Genomic DNA, 20,464 nt, shown 5'->3' on the forward strand with positions numbered 1-20,464 from the left:
GTAACCTCGGGTTTTACCAAAATTACAAAGCAATTAATTCTGAGAGAAACAGTGCTCTGAAGATTGCAAATGCTGAAGAATCACAAAATGTTTAGACAACTTTGTTTCTCAGATATTTGTAATCATTGATCTAAAGCTGTGTGTGTTTCTTGTTCGTGTTTGTTTTGGGTTTTGGTTTTTTTTTTCTTTTAAATTTATTTCAGTTCTGAGGTGCTTGGGGATTCCAACTCGTTTGGTTTCAAATTTTAACTCTGCCCATGATGTGGATAGAAACCTGAGTATTGATAAGTACTATGACAGCTCTGGAAAGAGTCTTAATATCGGCAAGGACTCCACATGGTAAATACAATTTTTTGCATCTCACCAATAATTATAAAGAGGATTTACGAGACTTAAAAACATGAACACCAGTAGTACAAAAGCAGCTGAGTTGACAGAATTTAATACCTAAATATCTAAATTAATACACTGGACATCCATTTGGAAAGAAAACATACTTCATGGTTTGGGGATGACAGTTACTTCAAACAATGAACCAGCCTAATTTTTTGCAGTCCTTGACCTCAAAACAGTTGCAGCTTTCTTTAAAAAGTATGTTTCCATTGACGATGTACCGGTTCAAGGCTCTTTTAATTACTGACACCCAACCAGTCTGTTCCTGACAGCGCAGCTGTATACCCTCCATGCACGTAACTGGTTTACTGCTGCCTTAACTTTCTCTCCTCCCACACCCACAGCCTGTGTTTCTCGGCACAGCCTGTCATTCTCCCTAGGTAGATGGGGACCTCCCCAAGAAGCTTTCCAGCACTCCTTTAGCTAGATGTTCCCTTTCTAGGAGCTGTAAAAAGATGATAACCCAAATATGCTTCAGACTTATTGGACATTGTAGCCCAGGACCGATCCATGATCATCAGTCAAGCCCCAAAGAAACATGATATTATTTAAATGACACCAATTTATACTTCAGTTGCCCTCCAGTTTTAAAATCTTTACTCTGCAGCCGCTTCACTTTTCAGAAGGTAACCTAACGAGGCCCAAGAGTATATCGTACAGCTCAGTCTCTGTACCCACTAGACTTCACCAAAAGAATCATCTTTACTTAGTTTGCTTCCTCTCGCTGCGTGTACGTGGCTGAAGGATATGGGAAGTCTTTCACCGCTTAACGGTTAAACCCAGCGGTCTCAGTGTAATGACCGATTTGCAAAGTCCCCAATTCTCTGACTGGGAGTAACTCTACAGCTTGTCAGGGAAAGGGGCATTCTGTTCACATGCTGTTCTTACCTCTTTTCTAAACACCTGCTGCTGCACACTGCTATAGATGGGACTGTTGGACTTTGAGTATTTTACCTGATCCAGTATTGTTATTTTCAGTCTCTATTTAAATGAAGCATTTCCCACATTTGAAGGTTACTGAACCCAATCACCAAGTGTTGCCTACATCCAAGGCTTCAATATTTCACTTACAGTTCATAATGCTCCCAAAACAAGCTGCTGACATCTATATTCTCCCTCTCCCCAGCTACACCTCGGGAACAGGCAGTAGATCTATCCTGTGAAAGAGGTTGCTGCAACTAGGCAGCTTGTGTCACAACTTTAAAATAGGAAATTCCCTACTCCTTTCAGATTGGGAGTTTGTATGACTCTATATTACTATACTTTCCTAGACATTGTTCTTTGTTGCCAGGGATTATCACGTCTGGAATGAAAGCTGGTTCATTCGCCCAGACCTGGGAATGTCATACAGTGGATGGCAGGTTTTAGATGCGACGCCACAAGAACAGAGCAAAGGTAACAGTGTAACTTCTTAGCATGACTTAACATTCCTTCTCCAAACTGCGCACAACAAATAAAGTTTGAATTTTTTTTCATGTTTTAGGACTGTTTCAGTGTGGCCCTGCATCTGTCATAGCCATCAAGGAAGGTGATGTAAACTTAGATTACGACACCTTATTTGTGTATACGGAGGTGAATGCTGATTGCAACAGATGGATCGTATACAAGGATGGAACTAAGAAAAGAGTTTACTGTGATACTGAAATAATTGGCAGGTTTATCAGCACCAAAGCTGTGGGCAGCAATTCCCGTGTGGATATCACTTCTAATTACAAATATCCAGAAGGTAAAGGAACTATCACATTTGTCTTCTACTGCATTCTTGGTACTAGGAAACTAGGATGGGTAACCTGTTTCATTCGAGCCATCTCTCACTTTCTTCAGAAAATAGTTCTGTCAGTGTTCTCAGAATACAATGGGTACTGTATTTCTGGTATATTTTGTGTATTTAGTAGTTTCTTTAAGACATAATACAAAATATATTTTTGTCCCTTGTGTAAAATATACACAAAATGGGGCTGTGAAATACACTTTACTACCCAAGGCAGACAAAGCCTTAAGCTGTCATACCAAAAATTCTTAAAACTGAGCCAATCATGTATCACAAACAGTGCACAGGTCTGTATGGGAAATTACAGATTAATAAGTACTAGTTTTCCAGCAAATCTGGCAGAGGGAGTGGAGCAACAATCAAACCACTAATCCAGGACCTTAATCCCCAGTCCTCTAACACGGGCCATATATCTCCCATATGACCTTATGCTCAGTCTCTCACAGCAAATAAATTCTTTCTTGCTGAATCCATTCCAACTCCTTATCTTCCCTTTTGAAGACCCCATTATATCCCACTCCCAAGGGGAGTGACTCACTCGGTCTCCCTCTCCGACTGTATAAATCTACTGAGTTACTCTCTCTTCTGCTCCTGCTTTGAGACCGAGCCATCAGCTACCCAGCCATTCAGTTTTTATGTGTTTGCACTCCCAGTGGGCTCAGTCTCCACGTTATTGGATTCTGAAAACAAAACTACTAGGAAACAGTAAAGGGTCTAAATGCCATTCATCTGTACTTAGGAAAAGAAAGCAGTAAAGGTTAAGAACTGAATAGCCACATGTTTGCAGGAATATTTTTATCGTCCCTCAAAAACTTAGAATCATTTAAGCTGGAAGAGACCCTAAAGATAATCAAGTCCAACCATAAACCATGCCTAAGTGCCAGCCAAATTACTTAAACCTTACATTTTCCTCCAGGGAAGGAGAACTCAATTCTTTCAAAGGTACAGGACACACTCTTACACAAAGCAGGATAACCTGAGAGCAAAGCAAAGACAGAAATCCAGGTGCCCTGATCTGCCTTATCCCAAGATAACAAAATACTGGTAATTAGACTGTAGAGAGACTCATAGAAAGAAGACCCATGACAGAACAGAGGTACTTCTGAGGTGAACTTGGTACCTCTGTCTTTCCATCTTTTTTAAATTTAGGGCTACAGATTTAATATAATAGTTTGCTTAGTGATTTTTGCTCAAAGTCTTGGGAAAAAAAAAAAGAAAGATGCATTTAACTTTTTTTTTAAGTTTGCCGTTCAGAATCAGTGGCCACATTTCAATACTTCACTCCTCAAGGGTTTAGTGCAACTGTATTTGATGCAGAGCCTGGTTATCATCAGACTACCAAAATAACACCACACTACTGCAAGTTCTGTCCAAAGGGGAAAAAAAAAATCTTGCAACCTAAACATATACAAATGCTTATACATCTTATTACAGTATGTTTATAACCTACCCCTGCAAAACCTGAACAGAGGCTTAACAAAAACATGCGGAACTTCCAGGTGTTGCATGTTTCTGGGTGACGCAGAGCTGACACTCTCTGTCATTCTAAAAGCCTTTACCCAGAGAAGGTACACTGGCAACAAAAGTATGAATTTTACTTGTTTCTCTCCTTTGACCAGGTTCTCCTGAGGAAAGAAGAGTTTATAAAAAGGCCTTGGCCAAAATATTTGGATCAAACACCACAGGAAGACATACAGAATTTCCAGAGGAAAGGTCTTCAGAGACAGTTAGAAACCCTGGGATCTCTGGAAAATTCAAGCTGGCTGAACCTCCAGTGTTTGGCAAAGACATTGCCCTAATCTTAGTTCTTAATAACCTAACTTCTGACCGCAAGGTTGTGAAGGTGGACATGAGTGCGTCAAGCATCCTGTACACAAGGAGAGCAGTGGCAGAGATCCTGAAGGCAACAACTTCTGTGGATCTTGGTTCTAAACAAGGTAATCTTTTAACGTCCCTAAGTACCCAGTATAACCTCCTTCTTAGCCGTATGAAGGCAACCGGACGGAAGAAACATCAGTATCGTATCTGTATCGGCCTTGCAGTGCATCTACTTGTTCCACCTCTTAAAACCATTGCTACGACTACATTTTACAGGATTTTTTTTTCCCCTCTGAAAACTTTCACTAGTTCAACCAGGAACTGAAAGCCCCATTAAGTGTTTTAAGAAGGCCACATTTGCATTATACCTCCAGAAGCAACGCCACATGTGCGTGAGTGTGTCTTCTGGTGACTATTACAGGTATAGGAACACATTTTATTCTTCTGGCAAATAAAAAGTCTGGTGTATGCTTCCTAGCACTCAAAGGCAATGTTTTAATTGAAATTAACTAGGACAAAGGTTAAAAGTTGCAGTGAAGGTCCATCTCTGTTTTGAAGAGTCAAGGCTATTAAAACTATTATGGAGATCTTTTTCAGCCCCAGAGGCTACAAAGATAAACATTTTTTCCCCATACACGGCAGAAAAGCTTAGGACCACAATAAGCAGCTGACCAGGTCACTTGAAAAGGATCTCTGTGAAACATGACCCAAAATTTCTTCTTGACTGAGGTAAACCAAACAGGATGTAAGGATGGAATGGATAAAAGTGGTTACACCTCTAAGTACAAGAAATTCAAAGGGACGGGAATCAAGTGAAATGCAGATGAGCAGATTCCCTCAGTTTCAGGTCAAAACTCTCCATTCAAAACTCTAAGGGTCAAATGAATTAAAGTAGAAAAGGATCACCAGAAGAGGGAAACACACAGCCAGTCTCACAGGGAAGAACTACGAACAGACCCCAGCTGTCTTACCTCCTGTGCTTTTCAACAGTTTCAAAACCCTTCAAAATAACTCTCTTCTCTTCAGCTTTCTTTGAGAAAGTAATGGTTCCTAAAACACGTCTGATTGCAGGGAAGCATATCCAGGTAAAGATCCCTTATTCTCATTACGGAAAATATCTGACCACTGACAAAAGGATCCAAGTTACTGCTTTGTGTGAAGTCATGCACATGAATGGGGTCAAGTTGCTGGTGGAGAAGACAATCACTTTGGAGGACACAAACATTATCATTAAGGTAAACAATTCTCTCCCTGATGTCCTGAACAGGCAGAAAGAGCTAAAAAGTCTTTCTGGAGATCAGATCTTAAGATGAGAATTTGGGGGTCTATACATTAATTTAGGCTGCCATTTCAGACTTTGCTCTACAATTCTTCCTGCTTAAATAGAGGAAGTTGCCATGTGAAAGACCAGTTTTGAATGTATGCCTGAATTTGCACCCTGATCTTCAGAACAGCTCTGTTGCCTTGTTTCTTTCCCAGTCACACGCTACTGATTTGTGTTCACAGAACTTGCTTTCATTTCACCTATGTTCTGGTTATTGGCAAGTGCTTGTGTTGCCTATAAACAGCTTTGCCTAATCCCCAAATACAGACTTAAACCCTTAATCCTAATCTATGTTAGGGCCAATTGATATTGGTTTAACACTTTAATCCTAAGCAATGATGTGCCAATAAAATAAAAAAGCCACTCAGCAACCCAAAGATCAGACAGGTTTAATGAGATACTGTATAGTCAAGGCTCTATTTCACTGCAATTGTGCACAAAATACTGTATACAGCTTGACAGCACTATTGAAATAATTCTAATACACCCTAAAGCACACCAGCTGTCCAGTTAAATCTCTTTGCAACTACCAATATCTCGTTCATTCTCAAATATGAGAATTTGACTGCAGTCTGACTCCAGAAAACTGTAAAAGAGTGAATGATCAGAAATAGGTCTTTGTCATTTAGATTCCTCGGCGGGTTGTAGTGAACAAAGCCGTTACTCTGGAGATCTCGTATGCCAATCCTCTCCCTGAACCTGTGAACCGCTGCGTACTGCTAGTGACTTTGATGAATCAACAGGTCAAGATAAAGTAAGTAAAAGCTGTAGCATTTACTCAGTGCTTCTAACATGGCCAATAGCATGTCCAGTTTCCTCAATAAGAAAAAATCATGGTTGAATTGTCTTTTTCACATTTTCTATTTAGGAAAATAAAAATGCCACCAAAACATACATTGAAATATTATAATTTCTCAGTCATGTATTATTTTTTTCCATGTAGGAACTTCTTTAACAACTTAGAACTGCTAACATTCTTCTTTCCCGGGAAAGCAAATGGGCATGTCAAATTCTTTTGTCTCTCTGATGTTTCTTCTACAGCTTGGCCCTGTGTTTTTATTTTTATGTACAGTACCCTAATGCTACAAAAATAAGCCTGAGCTAAAACAACTAAGACACTGTCATAGCTCCCCTTGCTTCAGCCTAAACGAGAAGTTACTCTGCTCTTCTTTAAAGTAGGAGGAAATCATGCCTTTTCCAAACATAAGAGCAAAGTATTCTATTACTTTCTTGGTTTCCTCTGGACTCTGCTTTATGGATTAGCTCAGTGCTGAGTAACTCATATTTCCTAGAGCTGGTTTTATTATAAAACAGTCTGACTTGCTGTGGCTCTGGAAATAGTTGGACATAATCATAAAAACACAGAAAACATTGTTGGAGTGAAAGACTAAGCCAATTTAGGCCAAAAGGAGTCACAGAACACACCCCATCCATCAGAAAGATCATGTTATTGCCAAAATAGACAGGAACCAAGCAGACATTGGAAAAAGCACTGACCTTTGACGTCAGGGTTTTCCTATTCTGCATTTGTGTTGACTATCCAAGCTTATACCCAACCCTAAAACGGAGGCATGATGTAGCCCTTCTCATTTCCACCAGGCTATTCAAGCGTGGATGAAGATGGTACTATCTTTTCTCATTTCTTAGTCTACACAAAACCTCAAACCTTTTGCAACTCTCAAAAACCAAGGCTGTCTCAGGTGTTGGCGCCCTAGCTGTCATGCAGTTCTGCCTCTTGGGAATCTCAAGCCTGAACTAATTGCTGTTTTCTGTTTGTTTCCCACCCACCACCCACCCCCAGTCTGGCACGACTGGCGCCGAGGGAGAGATCAAAAATTTATTTTGAATTCACACCTCGCAGGACTGGGCCCTTACAGCTGCAAGTAGACTTCTCTTGTGACAAATTTTCGCACATTAAGGGATTTGTAACCATTGCAGTAGCACCGGCATGATGTGACAGAATCAATCTCCTGTTTCAGCATTACCATGGCAAGACGTCCTCCTCCGTACAGGAACGGTGATGACAGCAAGAAACTTCCCACAGAAACTGGTGACCTTTCACACTGCAATAGAATCAACTCTCCTGCTTTCACCACGCTTAACTATTTAGTCTCTAATTGTTGGTTTGGGGTTTTTTTGCCTTCTTGTCTAGAAAAATGAAGCCCCTTCCTTGTAGAAATAGATTCACTATTTTATCAAACCTCACTGTGTTCAGCTCCCGGTTTTGGCTTTTCATCAGATAATACAGTCACTTTTCAACCACATTCTACTTGACAGCAATAAATAAAAACTATTCATGCAACTACTAATTTGCAATGAATTGTACATTCTGTGGAAATAATGAGAAATCACAAGATTGAGGAAAGTTTTTTCATTCATTTCACAAGCTTCTTACCTAAAAAAGTAGGACATTTTCTCTATTGTTCATTTAATTTCTGTATTTTGCAACACATATAACTCTGTGGATAGGGAGGAAAAAAAGCCTACAAAGGCTGGGAAAAATAATGTTTGGGATCCCTGACAACCACATCTCTGTAGCCTGCGGGCATAGGCCTGTCACAGAGCAGATAACACACGGACACATTCAAATCGGTAACTTGATTCCTGTGTAAGGCAACAGAGTCCCCCACACCACAAAACTCGTGGATAGCCTAGTCTGCATTATTATGGAACTCAAGGTAACTACTGTTTTTTGCCCATCAGTGCAAGGTCACTGGAGACAGGGAGCACATTTATCTCCAAACCTTTCCAGCGTAACTCATTCACTGGCAGCCCCTACTCCACACCTCTGTCCCAGGGTTTGTGTGCAGATGTCCTCTGCGGATTCCCGATCCTGACACTGCCAGGTACCAGGTCTCACCTAAAAGACACTTTCAAGTAGCCTTAAGGATTCTCTTTCCGCAGGCAGTGGAGCCTCTCCAGGGACTGCTGTGAAAGCTAATGACTGACGGGGCACAATTCAGAAGCAGGGTGTGAGGCAATGATGGAGCATAAACAGCTCTGCTAAGCCTGAAGATTTAGATTTGTAGTCCGACTTATCACACGTTTAAAGCAGAATTAATAAGGCTGGAATTCTGAACCATGGAGCTGTCAGGAGTTTGATATGGACATCTTTTATCTGACAGGTGATAATATTTCAGAGAGTCTGACGCATCCGGACATGATCACAAATTCTTACTGAAAAAAATACACAAGAAACCATAACGAAACTTTAGATTCCTTTTTTTTTTTTAATAAATGTAAGCTGCAAATAATTAATTTGCCTTTTTGGTTCCCAGCAATCTTCATATGAATGTGGAATCAAAACAGAAACTAGCCACAGACAAAAAAAAAAAAAAAAAAAAAAAAAGAATAATTAATTTGCCTTTTTGGTTCCCAGCAATCTTCATATGAATGTAAAATCAAAAAAGAAACTAGCCACAGACAAAAAAAAAAAAAAAAAGACACAATGTGGAAGTTAGAAAAAAAGAGGCGTCACCCCTTCTCCCCTTACTCCTCAGTCACAGTCAGAAAGTTCAGAACAGCATGCAACTTGCTCTTGGGACAAATTGGCAAGACACATTTCTAGATAAGTTGTGACACAGGGTGAGGGAGGAGAGAGCACGAGGGAGCTTCAAGAGAGGAGAGAACGTCTGTGATTAGAGTGGGCAGGGCTCACACCAGAAGAACAAGCTCTCTATCTTCCTCCCACGCCCAACTCAAGATGCAATGCCAAATAGTTACAGAGAAACGATGTACATGTATTATGAATGCCAAATTATAAATAAAAATTATTAAAAGCAGATTACAAACTCCTCTGTACTTAACAGAAATCCCTGGTGACTGCATAACAATGCCTTCTCAGTGGGATGTACTGCTACTTACGTAAGAAACGCACGTTATAGGTAATCGTCTCAGGGACAGGTAATGAGGACATCCCGACCCTATGCTTCCAAGGAAGAATTAATCATATCTATCAATGTTATGTGAAAGATCTTCAGGCAGACCTGCCATAAAAAAAAAGTTTATGCTAGGCAAAGTCCAAAAGCTACTGAGTGACAGGAACACCAACATATTACAAATCTACTGAGATGGCTTCATGTCCCATACGCACCATACACATATTTGTCTATACCTGCCCTCTGCACATAACAGCATCCAAAAACTTAAACTGACACAAACCAAACCATCCAAAATTAAGTTTCTACTGTGCTTCCTCCATGGGATAAAATTTGGGATGTTTTCTCCTCTTCGTAGTTAAGACACCAGGATACTGTTTATCACCTTTCCTCAGCCATTCACCAGCTTTAAATACACATAATTAGATTCAAGACTGTGCAATTAAAGCAGAAATAAGTAGATGCTGACGTAGGACGTTACTACAAAAACAGTAACTAGCAACCTCAGGTCACACCCAGCTTGTCTAAACTCTACCTTAAGTAGTGAAGTCAGGAGTCCAAAGCCTTTCATTACTCACGCTGGTGGAAGAGGACTCAAACTTCTTGCACACTTTTGTATCCATAACCTGAACTACGCGGAAGCGAGGAAAAGAAGAAAGAAACCTTATGGCAGGTAAGTTAAAAACAGCCCGATTGCTCCAGACATCACTCTCCCAATACAGCAATTTAGCCCTTTTTAGGTTAAATGCATTTATGGGTTATTCTAGAAGAAATCTTTTTTTAATATCATGGGTGTTGAACATATTCTTTTTTCCTGTAACAGAAAAATAGAGTGAAAAAATACTTTTACATCATATCCATTAACTACTCTATACAGTGCTTTTGCAGCTACTTAATAACACTGTTGGCTAGTGATCTGGGCATCACTGGCCACGCAGAAGTCTCAGGCTCTAATCTCTCTCTAACACCTAACTGATGTCTGGCCTCAGCTGGGTCACTTGATGGCCTCTGGACTCTCACGTTCACCTTCCTACAGAGGGGCTGGTAACCAGTGTGCCACTTAGCCACAGTGCAATCCCGGTATCTACAGACTATATTGCACTTGCTCCAGGTCTCACGCTGACGGGAAAGATCTCTAGTTAGAAAAATGTGTCATATAACACACACAGAGTCTAACGTACACTGAGCCCAGGGACTTTTTTCTGTTAGAGCTCCAGCTTTCTGACAGAGGCAAGAACTCTGTGTGCATAATGATCAGCATTTTCAGCAGTGATCACCGATTCTGCAGACTTTTGCCTACAAGCATGCTCCCAACGTCCATCCGTTAGAGGATAAACACCCAAGCAAATTTTTAGAAGTTTGTCAATTGTACATTACAGGATTATTGAAAATATGTTTTTCCAACAGAGAGATATTGAAAGCAGAAAAAGTAATTATTAGACTTAAATTGAAACTATGAAGTTCAAAATAAGGAGAAATTTGATGTATGCATGGAAAAAAGACTGGTGTCAGGCTTTATTGTGCTCTTGCCCCATATATAACCCATCTTTTCCTGATCTCCTGCACATATTTGCTAGACGCGCTGGTATAACTGTGGCCTTTGTAAAGCAAACAGAGCTATTAATGCAGTAAAATCTTAGAGCTAACCAGTGCTAGCCACTGCCTCCTTTATCTTTCCTAACTCTCCATGTGCCCCCTCTTACTCTGTTGTACATCTTGTCTTTACCTGTGACATTCCACTCTGAAAGCCTTAGCAGCACTGTTTATGTCCTTCGACATCAGAGCCCCACTAGTACCGAACCCATGGTTCAGTTGCTATGAAATCCTGTGCGTGTTACGTTTTTATTTGCAGACATGCAAGCTCTTAGTCACCTGCATTGCTGCACAACTAACGACGAGCACACTCCCCACCCTGAAGAGCCTGGACATTTAGCTTGCCCAGTTCAGGATACAGTGTGGTAGGAAACACACGGGTAAAGCATTGTGAGGCTATTTGCTTCCCAGACTCTGAGCCCCAGTGCCCTTCAGACACATTTTCTAATTCACTCTTAAATGAGACAACCTGATGTTACGAGCGCTGTTTTCTGCAGGTCCTTTTCAATTAAACAAATTTAAATCGGGAGAAGAAAGCAACAATGCAAGTGAGAAGCTTTCTAGAGATTTTACATACTTGACTCAAACATCACACTCCTATCAATGGATTTTTTTTCTCCAGGTCACATATTTGAAACAAGACCGACATGCTTATGCTCACGGACTACAGGAAAGCAATTTGCTCCAGGTGCTTACTGCAACCTCAGAGCTACACGTGCACACTCATGTTTCTTGCAAAAAGCTGAAAATTAGCGTAATTATGACTACGTCCAACCTTCATAGAATATAATTCTGTGCTGCAAACACAGCAGAAAACTCAGATCCCACCCTCTTTATTTCTATAGTAGAATCTGATTGATTCCCTCAGATATGAGCCTCATTCCCGTGATCCAAGGTGGTGCTACACCAAGTCCTGTATCTCAGTTCAGTGGAATGATGGAAGTGTTGCTGGCAATACCAGTAGTCCATAAAGGGTTAACATTCTTCAGTCGTGACAGGAAGTCTTCTTCAAGTGAATATCATACTGGGGAAGGACGTCTCTCAAATGTGTTCAGATAAGGATCTTTATTTTTTCTGCTTTGTTTTTGTTTGTTTGCTTTAATTGATGGAGGAACAAGAGAGTTTGAAAGCTTCTGTAATCTGTGCTTCAGTGTCCCGTTTTCCATAGAGGGCAACCTATCACGATACGACAGAGTGACCCACAGGACCGCCCCCAGATAGGCCACTCCTAACCCTACCACCTGTACTCTGCTGGTTACCTTTTTCCGAAAAAGTGTGAAGGAACACCCAGCTTCAAGCAACAGGACTGTTCATTAACTGAGATACGAGACACGTAAGAAGACAACGTGCAAGTTCAACCCTGACGATACTAGCTTTCTAGTCATTATTTGCCACCCAGCTTTTCCAAGATCCGGCATGCACTTGCTCATGACAGTTTTAATACTGCTTTCTGCACATCTGTAAAGCATTCTGGAAACTAGAAACTGGAAACAGAAGAAGAGAGGAACAAGGTGGAATAGTCTCTTCAAAATTTAACAAAGTCTTATCTAAATACAGTGGGGTTTTGATACTTTTAAATCAGAGATAAATTCTCTAAATGTGTGTTTTTTCTGTCCCTGAAGGATGCCTGCAGAAAAGGTATTTAAACGTTCTCTAAGCAGTTGTTTATTTGCTATTGACACTGAATTTTTCTGTTTTCCTAGAGCATGTAACTCCAGCTATATATAAATATAATAAAATTACCACATTAGACAAGCTGAAAAGATGATCAAGTTTGAAGGAACAATGCTTTTAATTAACTTGACTTGTGTCTTTCTAGCCCTGAGAATAGAAAATGTCAATTGGCAATCCAAACTAAATAAAGCCGCACACCACACCTCTGATTACAACAGCACAGAAGCAATCTTGAGGAGAGGACAGGCCTTCAACATCACTCTGAACCTCCAAACAGCAGCAGCAGCCGAGAACAGCTTCACCTTTATTGCAAGCACAGGTAATTTCCCCATAGTACTCACCTCACACCCAACCACTCCAGCTCCAAAACTCTAGCACCTTGCAGCTCTACATGGTCCATTTCTGAGTCACTAAGCTTTGTCCTGTATCATTCAGGATTCACTGTCCTTTTAGGCTTAGCAGCCTAAGGTAGGGGCCATCCTCATTCTCAAAACAGATCCATACCTCTGCTTCTAAGGACCTGCCTGCAACACCACAAGTTGTCTTCATTCTGTGGTGTCTGAACACTTTGCAAATCTATCCCTCTATTCCCCATTGATCTCCCCTCCTGACTGTCGTCACCGGCGTAAATTCCCCTTGATTAACCTCATGCGTTCCCTACCACTAGAACAGTCCATGTGACCCCGTTCGTAAGACTCCTATCTGAATCATCCCAAAAGGCTCCTCAAAAAAAATTCTCCAGGCAGCTGCTAACTCTTACTGAAATGTGTATTAAAACGTGAGGCCCATCCTGCCTATGTAATTGGAACTGTCAGGTTTCCAGGGCGACAGGCTTGGGTCCTCAGTTGTCTAGAGGGATTACGGGCATACTCACCTTTGCTGGGTCACGCACGTAACACAGCAGGCTGCGTGTATGAGTGTGTGGATTGGAGCGAAGCTAGTTTACATTGAATAAGCATTTGGTCTGATAAGCCACAATCTTTCAATGTAATAATTAAAAAAAAAAAAAAGGAATTGAGATCATCACTGACCCCAGCTTTGTCACCCACATCTGTGATTCAGAAGAGCTCTCCCTGTTCCCTCTGGCAGGACCATGTCCAGCAGAATCACAGCAGACCAAGGCCATATTTAACCTTTCCAAGGAGGATGCCAGTGGCTGGAGTGCAACCCAAGAGCCCAGCGAGCCTGGCTGCATGAACTTCACAATATTCAGCCCAGCCGATGCTGTCATTGGACGATACAAACTCAAACTCCAGATTGCTTCTGGGAACAAGGTCTCTTCAACACTCCTGGGCCAGTTTGTTCTGCTCTTCAATCCCTGGTGTCCAAGTATGCTTTGATGTGTCATGTCCTTCACATAACTTGTTGTCTCAGTCAGGAAATCTGTGTGTCACAGTAAAGCATGTACCCAATAGTCACAGCTATAGAAAGTTTGGGGTTTTTTCCTCAGCATCAAGCATCAAGTTTTTGCTCCTCTTTCAGAGCTGCAAAGATCCAGCATCTTGATTATAGAATAAGAAATCAGAGGCAGGAAATTCCAAAATTCCAAACATTTATTCTATAATTATTTTTCCCCTCTGATACTTGCGTTCAGTTGTAAACCAAGCAATAGCTACCAGTAAGGCACATAATGTGATTAGTGAAGGGAATGGATCATAGCCGGTTCCCCTCAAAGGAACTTCGTGTTTATTTTATTCACTCTCTGATTACAGGGACTCCTAAGCCTGGATGCACAGGCAGCCTGACCTGTTCCTGAAAAGTCCCCTGGAAGTGAGGTTTTCAGTTACAGCAAAACAGACAGTGTGTCTCATTCTGCTTCTAGATGATGATGTCTATATGGCTAACGAAAAGGACCGACGGGAGTATGTCCTGAATGACAGCGGAATCATATTTCAGGGACTGGAAAAATATATTCAACAAGAGGCTTGGAACTATGGACAGGTAAACAGCATCACTCATTCCTGAACTTTGAAAATACGAACAGTGGATAAATAGGCTCTTGAGGAGAGACAATTATTATCTCGTAGTATAAGGGCTCAGTATTTCTCTCTCACTTATGATTTTCTTGCAGCTCTATGTCTCACATATCAATGCACAACAGCAGCATCAGTATCATCTCCCCTGCCCGGCATGTGCTGATACAGAAATAAAAGAAACAAAGCACAATTTTATTTTTCTTTGCTTATTACACAAATTGTTGAAATTCTACTTGTTTCCTGACCCTTGTAAAGAGCAAAGGAAGCCATTCCAGTACTAACCTTTGGGTATTGCAAGGCTAGTACATCTAAATATTTACACAGTTGATTCAGCAATGGGGTGGAAGACATTAAAAGGATATCCCAAATCTACTTGGCTGAAACAACTCAAGTTGCAATTTTTGAAAATTGGTTTGGCCTTCTAAGCACAGCTGCCTCAAAACCAGTCATAGCTACAGCCCATCTGTGCTCACATAGCTCTCCTGCAACTTGCTGGGCCAGTCAAAACCATTCCTGACCACTTCAAGCCTTTCAGCACTTCTGTTACTCCTCCTGATCACCGTGGCTACTTTTACATTAATAAATGGAACAAGGCCAGGTCTGCTTTCTGTCTGAGAGGTCAAGTGGCACTCTTGCCTGACCACATCCATACAGCGGAGCGTTTTGACGCTCTCTGGGCCCAATACAGTGACCCTAATCCACAATAATTATTTTCGTGGGTTCTTTTCAGTTCTTATCATCTGATACAAACGTAAAGGCAACACATCAGCGTGAAGCTTTCGTAAGAGAAGGGTACCTGTGTGGACATGACCGGATGTGGGAGAGTGAGGAGCCTGTTTGCCAGACCTGGAGCGGTCCTGTCCATTCTAGCAGGCCACGTAATGTGTTTGTGAATGCCAGTAGCTACGGCCCCAAACCGTGCTCATAAACACGCCGTCTTTAAGATACGATGGACAGTCAGCAGCCTAGTGGTCGTGCTTTCTTCTTGGCCCTATTTTCTTTAACAGTACAGAAAATGCCTCTATTACCAACATCATCCTATTGTGCCAGTAGAAGGAAAACAGCTGGGAAGTTTATCCTTGGGTTTATTTATTAAATTATTCATTAAATTTATCGAATTATTTACTATTAAATTATTTATTAAACTAGCCTTTAATATATTGCTTGTTTTGATTTCAGTTTGAAGAGGATATCCTTGATATCTCTCTGGCTATACTGGATCGAAGCCTGAACCACCGTCAAGATCCAGCTGTTGATGTATCCAACCGGAACAATCCTATCTATGTGAGCAGGGTTGTCAGTGCTATGGTAAAGTCATCAGTTAGTTACAGCTGTACAATGCACCTATACAAAACCCCCAGTACTTTGTTGGGAATGCTGCGGTGTTTTACACAGGTAGATAACTCTTTCACAAAAAGAGCTACAGAAGAGGTAAAACAGAGATCTGTTCTCAAGAAAAAATACCCCCAAAGTTTAATTTACCTTCTTCCCAAAAGTTTTTCAAATACCAAGAGAAGCATGAAATATTCTGGAAAACCAGTGTTGGTTTGGCTGCGTTTAACACGTGTGTTTAGCATTCTTCACTTAAAGGAGGACTCGTTCAGTGAGCATGTATGCATTTCCTTCAACAAATAGTTACGTCTCCTCAACCCCCCCACCCTGACAAACACAAATGCACAGCTAGGCAACAGGAAAGTTTTTCACTTCATAAGTAATACCTGTGTTACCACATTCTTTATCTGAGATTGCTCTTTTATAGCTGTGATCCTTTTCACTCTTCTAGATGACACTCACTTCAGGCAATTTCAGCTTCAGGATGAAGTAAATACCTCCACTTAGATGAACAAGGTTACTAAAAGTTCAAATACTTACCAAAAAAATTAAAAAGAACTCACTGGTTTCTCTACAACCACACATGACATTTAACAGGCCGCTAAAAGGGATATGTACAAATACATGCAAGCACGTCCAGCAAGTTTGAGCAAGACATATGTGCTCTAGGCCCATTTGCACAAATGCACGTTCACAGAAAATACGTCCTTCTTGAGGCTTCCCCATAAACGACTTGAGAATGTGAACCGATACTGAATACACAGTCTAATAGTACCAAGACATACAAGGAGGTAAAATTAATCAATGAAAGAGAGAAAATTTAAGTCGGTTGGCAGTCAGTGCATTGGGAGAACACCTGTACTGAAAAGCAAGGCAGTTCTGAATCTTCAGACTCGACAGTCAGGTTGGGGTTTGATCTGACTGTTGCGCTTGAAAGACAAAACTCTAAGAATCACACATGATGTCCCACCACTCAGCCCATGAGAACAGAGGTACAACAGGTAATTTCTGCCTATTTCCCTCTCTCGCTTCTTCTGTAATTATTTTAATTCTCTCATGAGAAGGACTCTTTCAGGTTAACAGCAACGATGAGAAAGGAGTGGTGGAAGGGAAGTGGGACGGAAAGTACCGCTCAGGAACCAACCCCTTGCAGTGGAGTGGAAGTGTGACCATCCTTCGAAAGTGGTACAAGAGGAGATACAAACCTGTCCGGTATGGCCAGTGCTGGGTCTTTGCAGGAGTAATGTGCACAGGTATACATGAAGAGATGAAGAATCCTATCAGAAAGGAAGCTTACTAGAATTTGTAGTTTTAACTTTGCGACTTTATTGTTGAAGTTGTTTCAGCTCTGTCAGAGAGAGTGAAGAACATATGCTCTCCGTGCCTGAAGGGTTATTATCTTCTATTTTAAACAGCCATAGTATTACAACCTGTGCTACTATTACAAACCCCAGTGCTGTGAGTCATCAAACAAATGCAAAGTGGTTCACCAGGCTGCGCTGTAAAGAGCAAGGTTTCCTGTTTCAAAGCTAGAATTCAAAGAAAACAAGTGCTCTTTAAAGTTACTTTCTCACAATGCCAGTTTTCCACTGTTGTGGGTCACCTACAGGTGACACAAAAACAAATCTTCATTCTGAGGACCTGTAAAGGGAGCTGCAAGTTAGGAAAAGAATTTCATCCTAGCAGTTTCTCCTCAGAGATGCTCTGAGAGACGACAGTCACTTTGGGGAAAATACAAGGGAAAAAATAGTGCAACCAAGAAGTATGTCTCAGAGAGGAAGAGGGAAAAAGAAGCAGGTAACAGAGAAACAAACACAGGGAGAAAATGGGAGAGAGAACAGGATGAAAAATGAAAGATTAAAACAAATGGATTAATCGAACTTTTCTTACAAAGAACGTGGCAGCTAAGAATGCCACGTAAGTGGACCCGTGTTCTAAGCAGTTGTGCACAATGGTTGTGACTTGCATCATATCTGAGAGGGAAGTTTCTGAGGGTTTGTTTCCTCACTGAAAACACATACACTACACTGCTTTTCAAGAAAAACAGAAAAATACTTTCTAAATTTCTGTAAATTGGGTTTGCAGCACTTTGATGGTATTCTATGTTGCAGTTCTGAGGTCCTTGGGAATACCTACTCGTGTTATTACAAACTTCAACTCTGCCCATGACAGGAATCTAAATCTGAGTATTGACAAATACATTGACGTTTCTGGAAAGACCCTGCACTTGACTGAAGACAGTGTGTGGTAAATATCATTTTTTCTTGATATTTCTTCCATTATATTATCCCCTAATTAAAAGATCTTGAGTCACATTCCTGAAAAACCACTCCATCTCATGCTGCCAGCGATACAAAAGCCCATACCAAAGAATCAACAGAGCAGTGTTCAGAAATGCAGTGTGTAGTCAGTTTTATCATTCTGAGGAATTAACAGAGGAGATACTTCCTACCATTGCAATTCAACATGTAATTTGAAAATATAGTAGCTAATTTTGCCTCTACCATATGAAAGTTTAATTTTTTTTTTAAAAAAGGAACCTCTTGCCCCAAAATTATATGTTTGTCCCTTGATTCCTAGAGCACAGCACTCTCAGGAGCCAGTAAGTTTTAGACCCAGCTCCTGTGCTACACGCTGTTGACTGTCTCAGTCTTTCATGACTACCAGTATACATCCCTTACACAGTACTGAGAGGTTGCTGAAGTGAAGGTAACGTTTAATGTAGCTGAGAAAAATTCCATCCCATCCCACAGGAAAAACACAGTTTCTTTCACCTCAGAGAGGCTGTTAAATATTATGCTTTTGACAAACAAAGGGACAGAAATTATCACACCGCACGTGTTGTACCGCCTGCATCAGCATTCCAGTCACCATGCGCCCCATGCTATACGGCCTGGGACAAGGGTGGCATGAAGTAGAATGCAACAGAGAGCAAAGTGCGCCGGAGACTCTGGCTGTACAGCGTGTGTTGTTCTGGAATGTCTAGAATTGAATACTTGACTGCAATGATTGCTTTTCCTTTTAACATTTTTTTTTCATAACATTCCAACATTTCTTGGAGATCTGAGTAAAAAATGCTGGCAAAGAAGGGGAGAGAGGTACTCAAGAGAGGAGTCAGCAACTGGTCTCTCCACAGAGGAGTTTTCGTCACTTGACGGGTTTATTTCTTGCATTGCACCAGGAATGTATCAAAACTTCCAATATAAAACTAATTGTATGAATCAAGGACTCCCTAGTCTATCCCCCTTACAGGAATTTCCATGTCTGGAACGAAAGCTGGTTCATTAGAAGAGATCTTGGCTCTTTTTATGACGGATGGCAGGTTCTGGATGCAACACCCCAAGAAAGAAGCAAAGGTAACACTGTTGTAGATATAAAAAGATGTAGATATTGTTACTCCTAAAGATTGCTACTGACGTTTCAGGACAACTCTCTTCTATCCATCTGCTCCTTGTGGGTGTAGCCGTAGCTCAGGTGCACAAGAAAAGCAATGCCCACATCAGCCTCCAATAGGCTGCTTTTCTGCCCGTCTCTGGATTGCCTGCCAGCATGCAAATTGTCACTTTTTTTTGATCCTCTGCCTCGTCAAAAGCCAGCACATCTTCAGTACACTTCTGTTGCCCTTGCTTTTCTTAGTTCCTAACGTTACACAGATTCATAAAATGGCATAGAACAGCTCCGGTCAGAAGGGACCTTTAGAGTCTGTTTACTCCAAAGCCCTGCTCAGCACAGGGTGAATTAAAACAGGTTTCTCAGGAGCATTTCTAATTGGGTTTTGACTATTTCATAGGATGGAGACTCTAGAAGGTCTCGGGGCAAACTGTTGCAGAGTTTGACCACCCTCACAGAAGAAGGTTTTTTCTTGTTTAAATGAATTTTCTGTGTTTCAATTTGTGCTCACTGCCACTTGTCCTTTCACTGGATATCACTGAGGAGAGTCTAATTCTGTCCTCTTCACACCCTCCCATCAGGTATTTATACACATTAATAAGGTTCCCTCAAGCCTTCCCTTCTTCAGGTTGAACCGTTCCAGGCCATTTCTGTGGCCCTTTGCAGGACTTGCTCCCGTATGTTCACGTCTTTCTCGTACAAGGAGCCCACAACTGGGCACAGATGTGGTCTCACCAGTGCTGAGTAGAAGGAAAGGATCATATGCCTTGACCTACTGCCAGTGGTCTTCCTGACGCAGCCCTGGATGTTTGCCTTCCTTGCTACAAGAACATGAGACACATTTGCTGCCTTTCATTGAACAGATTTAGCAGCAGAACAAAGTAAAACCTATTTTAGTCAGATGCTAAGTAAAGATTTTAGAGTTTATAGCCTCAAGGTTGAACCAAAGAGATTACAATAGAAAATAAAACATGACCCGTGACTCTACCCTCTGTTTTACAGGACACACTGGAATGGTTCGGAAGATATTTCATATGAAGTCCCCACTACACGCAACAACATGTCATATATATACAAAGCTACGTGAAAGAAGCCCCAAACTGTTCTCTGGTTCTGAAACCAAGTGACATAGAATAGCTTTGGTTCACAGCACTGAACTCCTCCTCCCGACCAAATTAATAGCACAGCCTGCTGGGAACAACCCTGGTCCGTCCCATTTCCTGATTTCTTCCCAGCCAGTATCTGAAAGATTGTTCATTGACAAGAGGAAAAAATAAACCAAACCACACTAAGAAGCTTTCTAGCAAGGAAAGAG

At 41.2% G+C, this 20,464-nt stretch overlaps 2 protein-coding genes across 2 annotated transcripts in view; both read left to right on the forward strand.

Annotated features, from left to right (window-relative positions):
* LOC104500157 (protein-glutamine gamma-glutamyltransferase 6-like) overlaps positions 1–7,258 on the forward strand; it is a 12,581-nt gene extending 5,323 nt beyond the window's left edge. The window contains exons 7-13 of the mRNA XM_010143763.1: positions 204–339; positions 1,685–1,788; positions 1,877–2,119; positions 3,784–4,101; positions 5,054–5,217; positions 5,936–6,060; positions 7,108–7,258. Coding sequence (XP_010142065.1) covers positions 204–339; positions 1,685–1,788; positions 1,877–2,119; positions 3,784–4,101; positions 5,054–5,217; positions 5,936–6,060; positions 7,108–7,258 — 1,241 coding nt within the window. The remainder of the gene's footprint in view (positions 1–203; positions 340–1,684; positions 1,789–1,876; positions 2,120–3,783; positions 4,102–5,053; positions 5,218–5,935; positions 6,061–7,107) is intronic.
* Positions 7,259–7,292: 34 nt separating this feature from the next.
* Positions 7,293–20,464, forward strand: part of TGM6 (transglutaminase 6) — a 19,372-nt gene continuing 6,200 nt past the window's right edge. Inside the window, exons 1-8 of the mRNA XM_010143764.1 lie at positions 7,293–7,356; positions 12,597–12,770; positions 13,541–13,780; positions 14,274–14,392; positions 15,607–15,735; positions 16,835–17,012; positions 17,871–18,006; positions 19,012–19,115. Coding sequence (XP_010142066.1) covers positions 7,293–7,356; positions 12,597–12,770; positions 13,541–13,780; positions 14,274–14,392; positions 15,607–15,735; positions 16,835–17,012; positions 17,871–18,006; positions 19,012–19,115 — 1,144 coding nt within the window. The remainder of the gene's footprint in view (positions 7,357–12,596; positions 12,771–13,540; positions 13,781–14,273; positions 14,393–15,606; positions 15,736–16,834; positions 17,013–17,870; positions 18,007–19,011; positions 19,116–20,464) is intronic.

The sequence above is a fragment of the Buceros rhinoceros genome, unplaced genomic scaffold (genome assembly GCF_000710305.1).
Source record: "Buceros rhinoceros silvestris isolate BGI_N320 unplaced genomic scaffold, ASM71030v1 scaffold19899, whole genome shotgun sequence".
NCBI classification, from domain to species: domain Eukaryota; kingdom Metazoa; phylum Chordata; class Aves; order Bucerotiformes; family Bucerotidae; genus Buceros; species Buceros rhinoceros.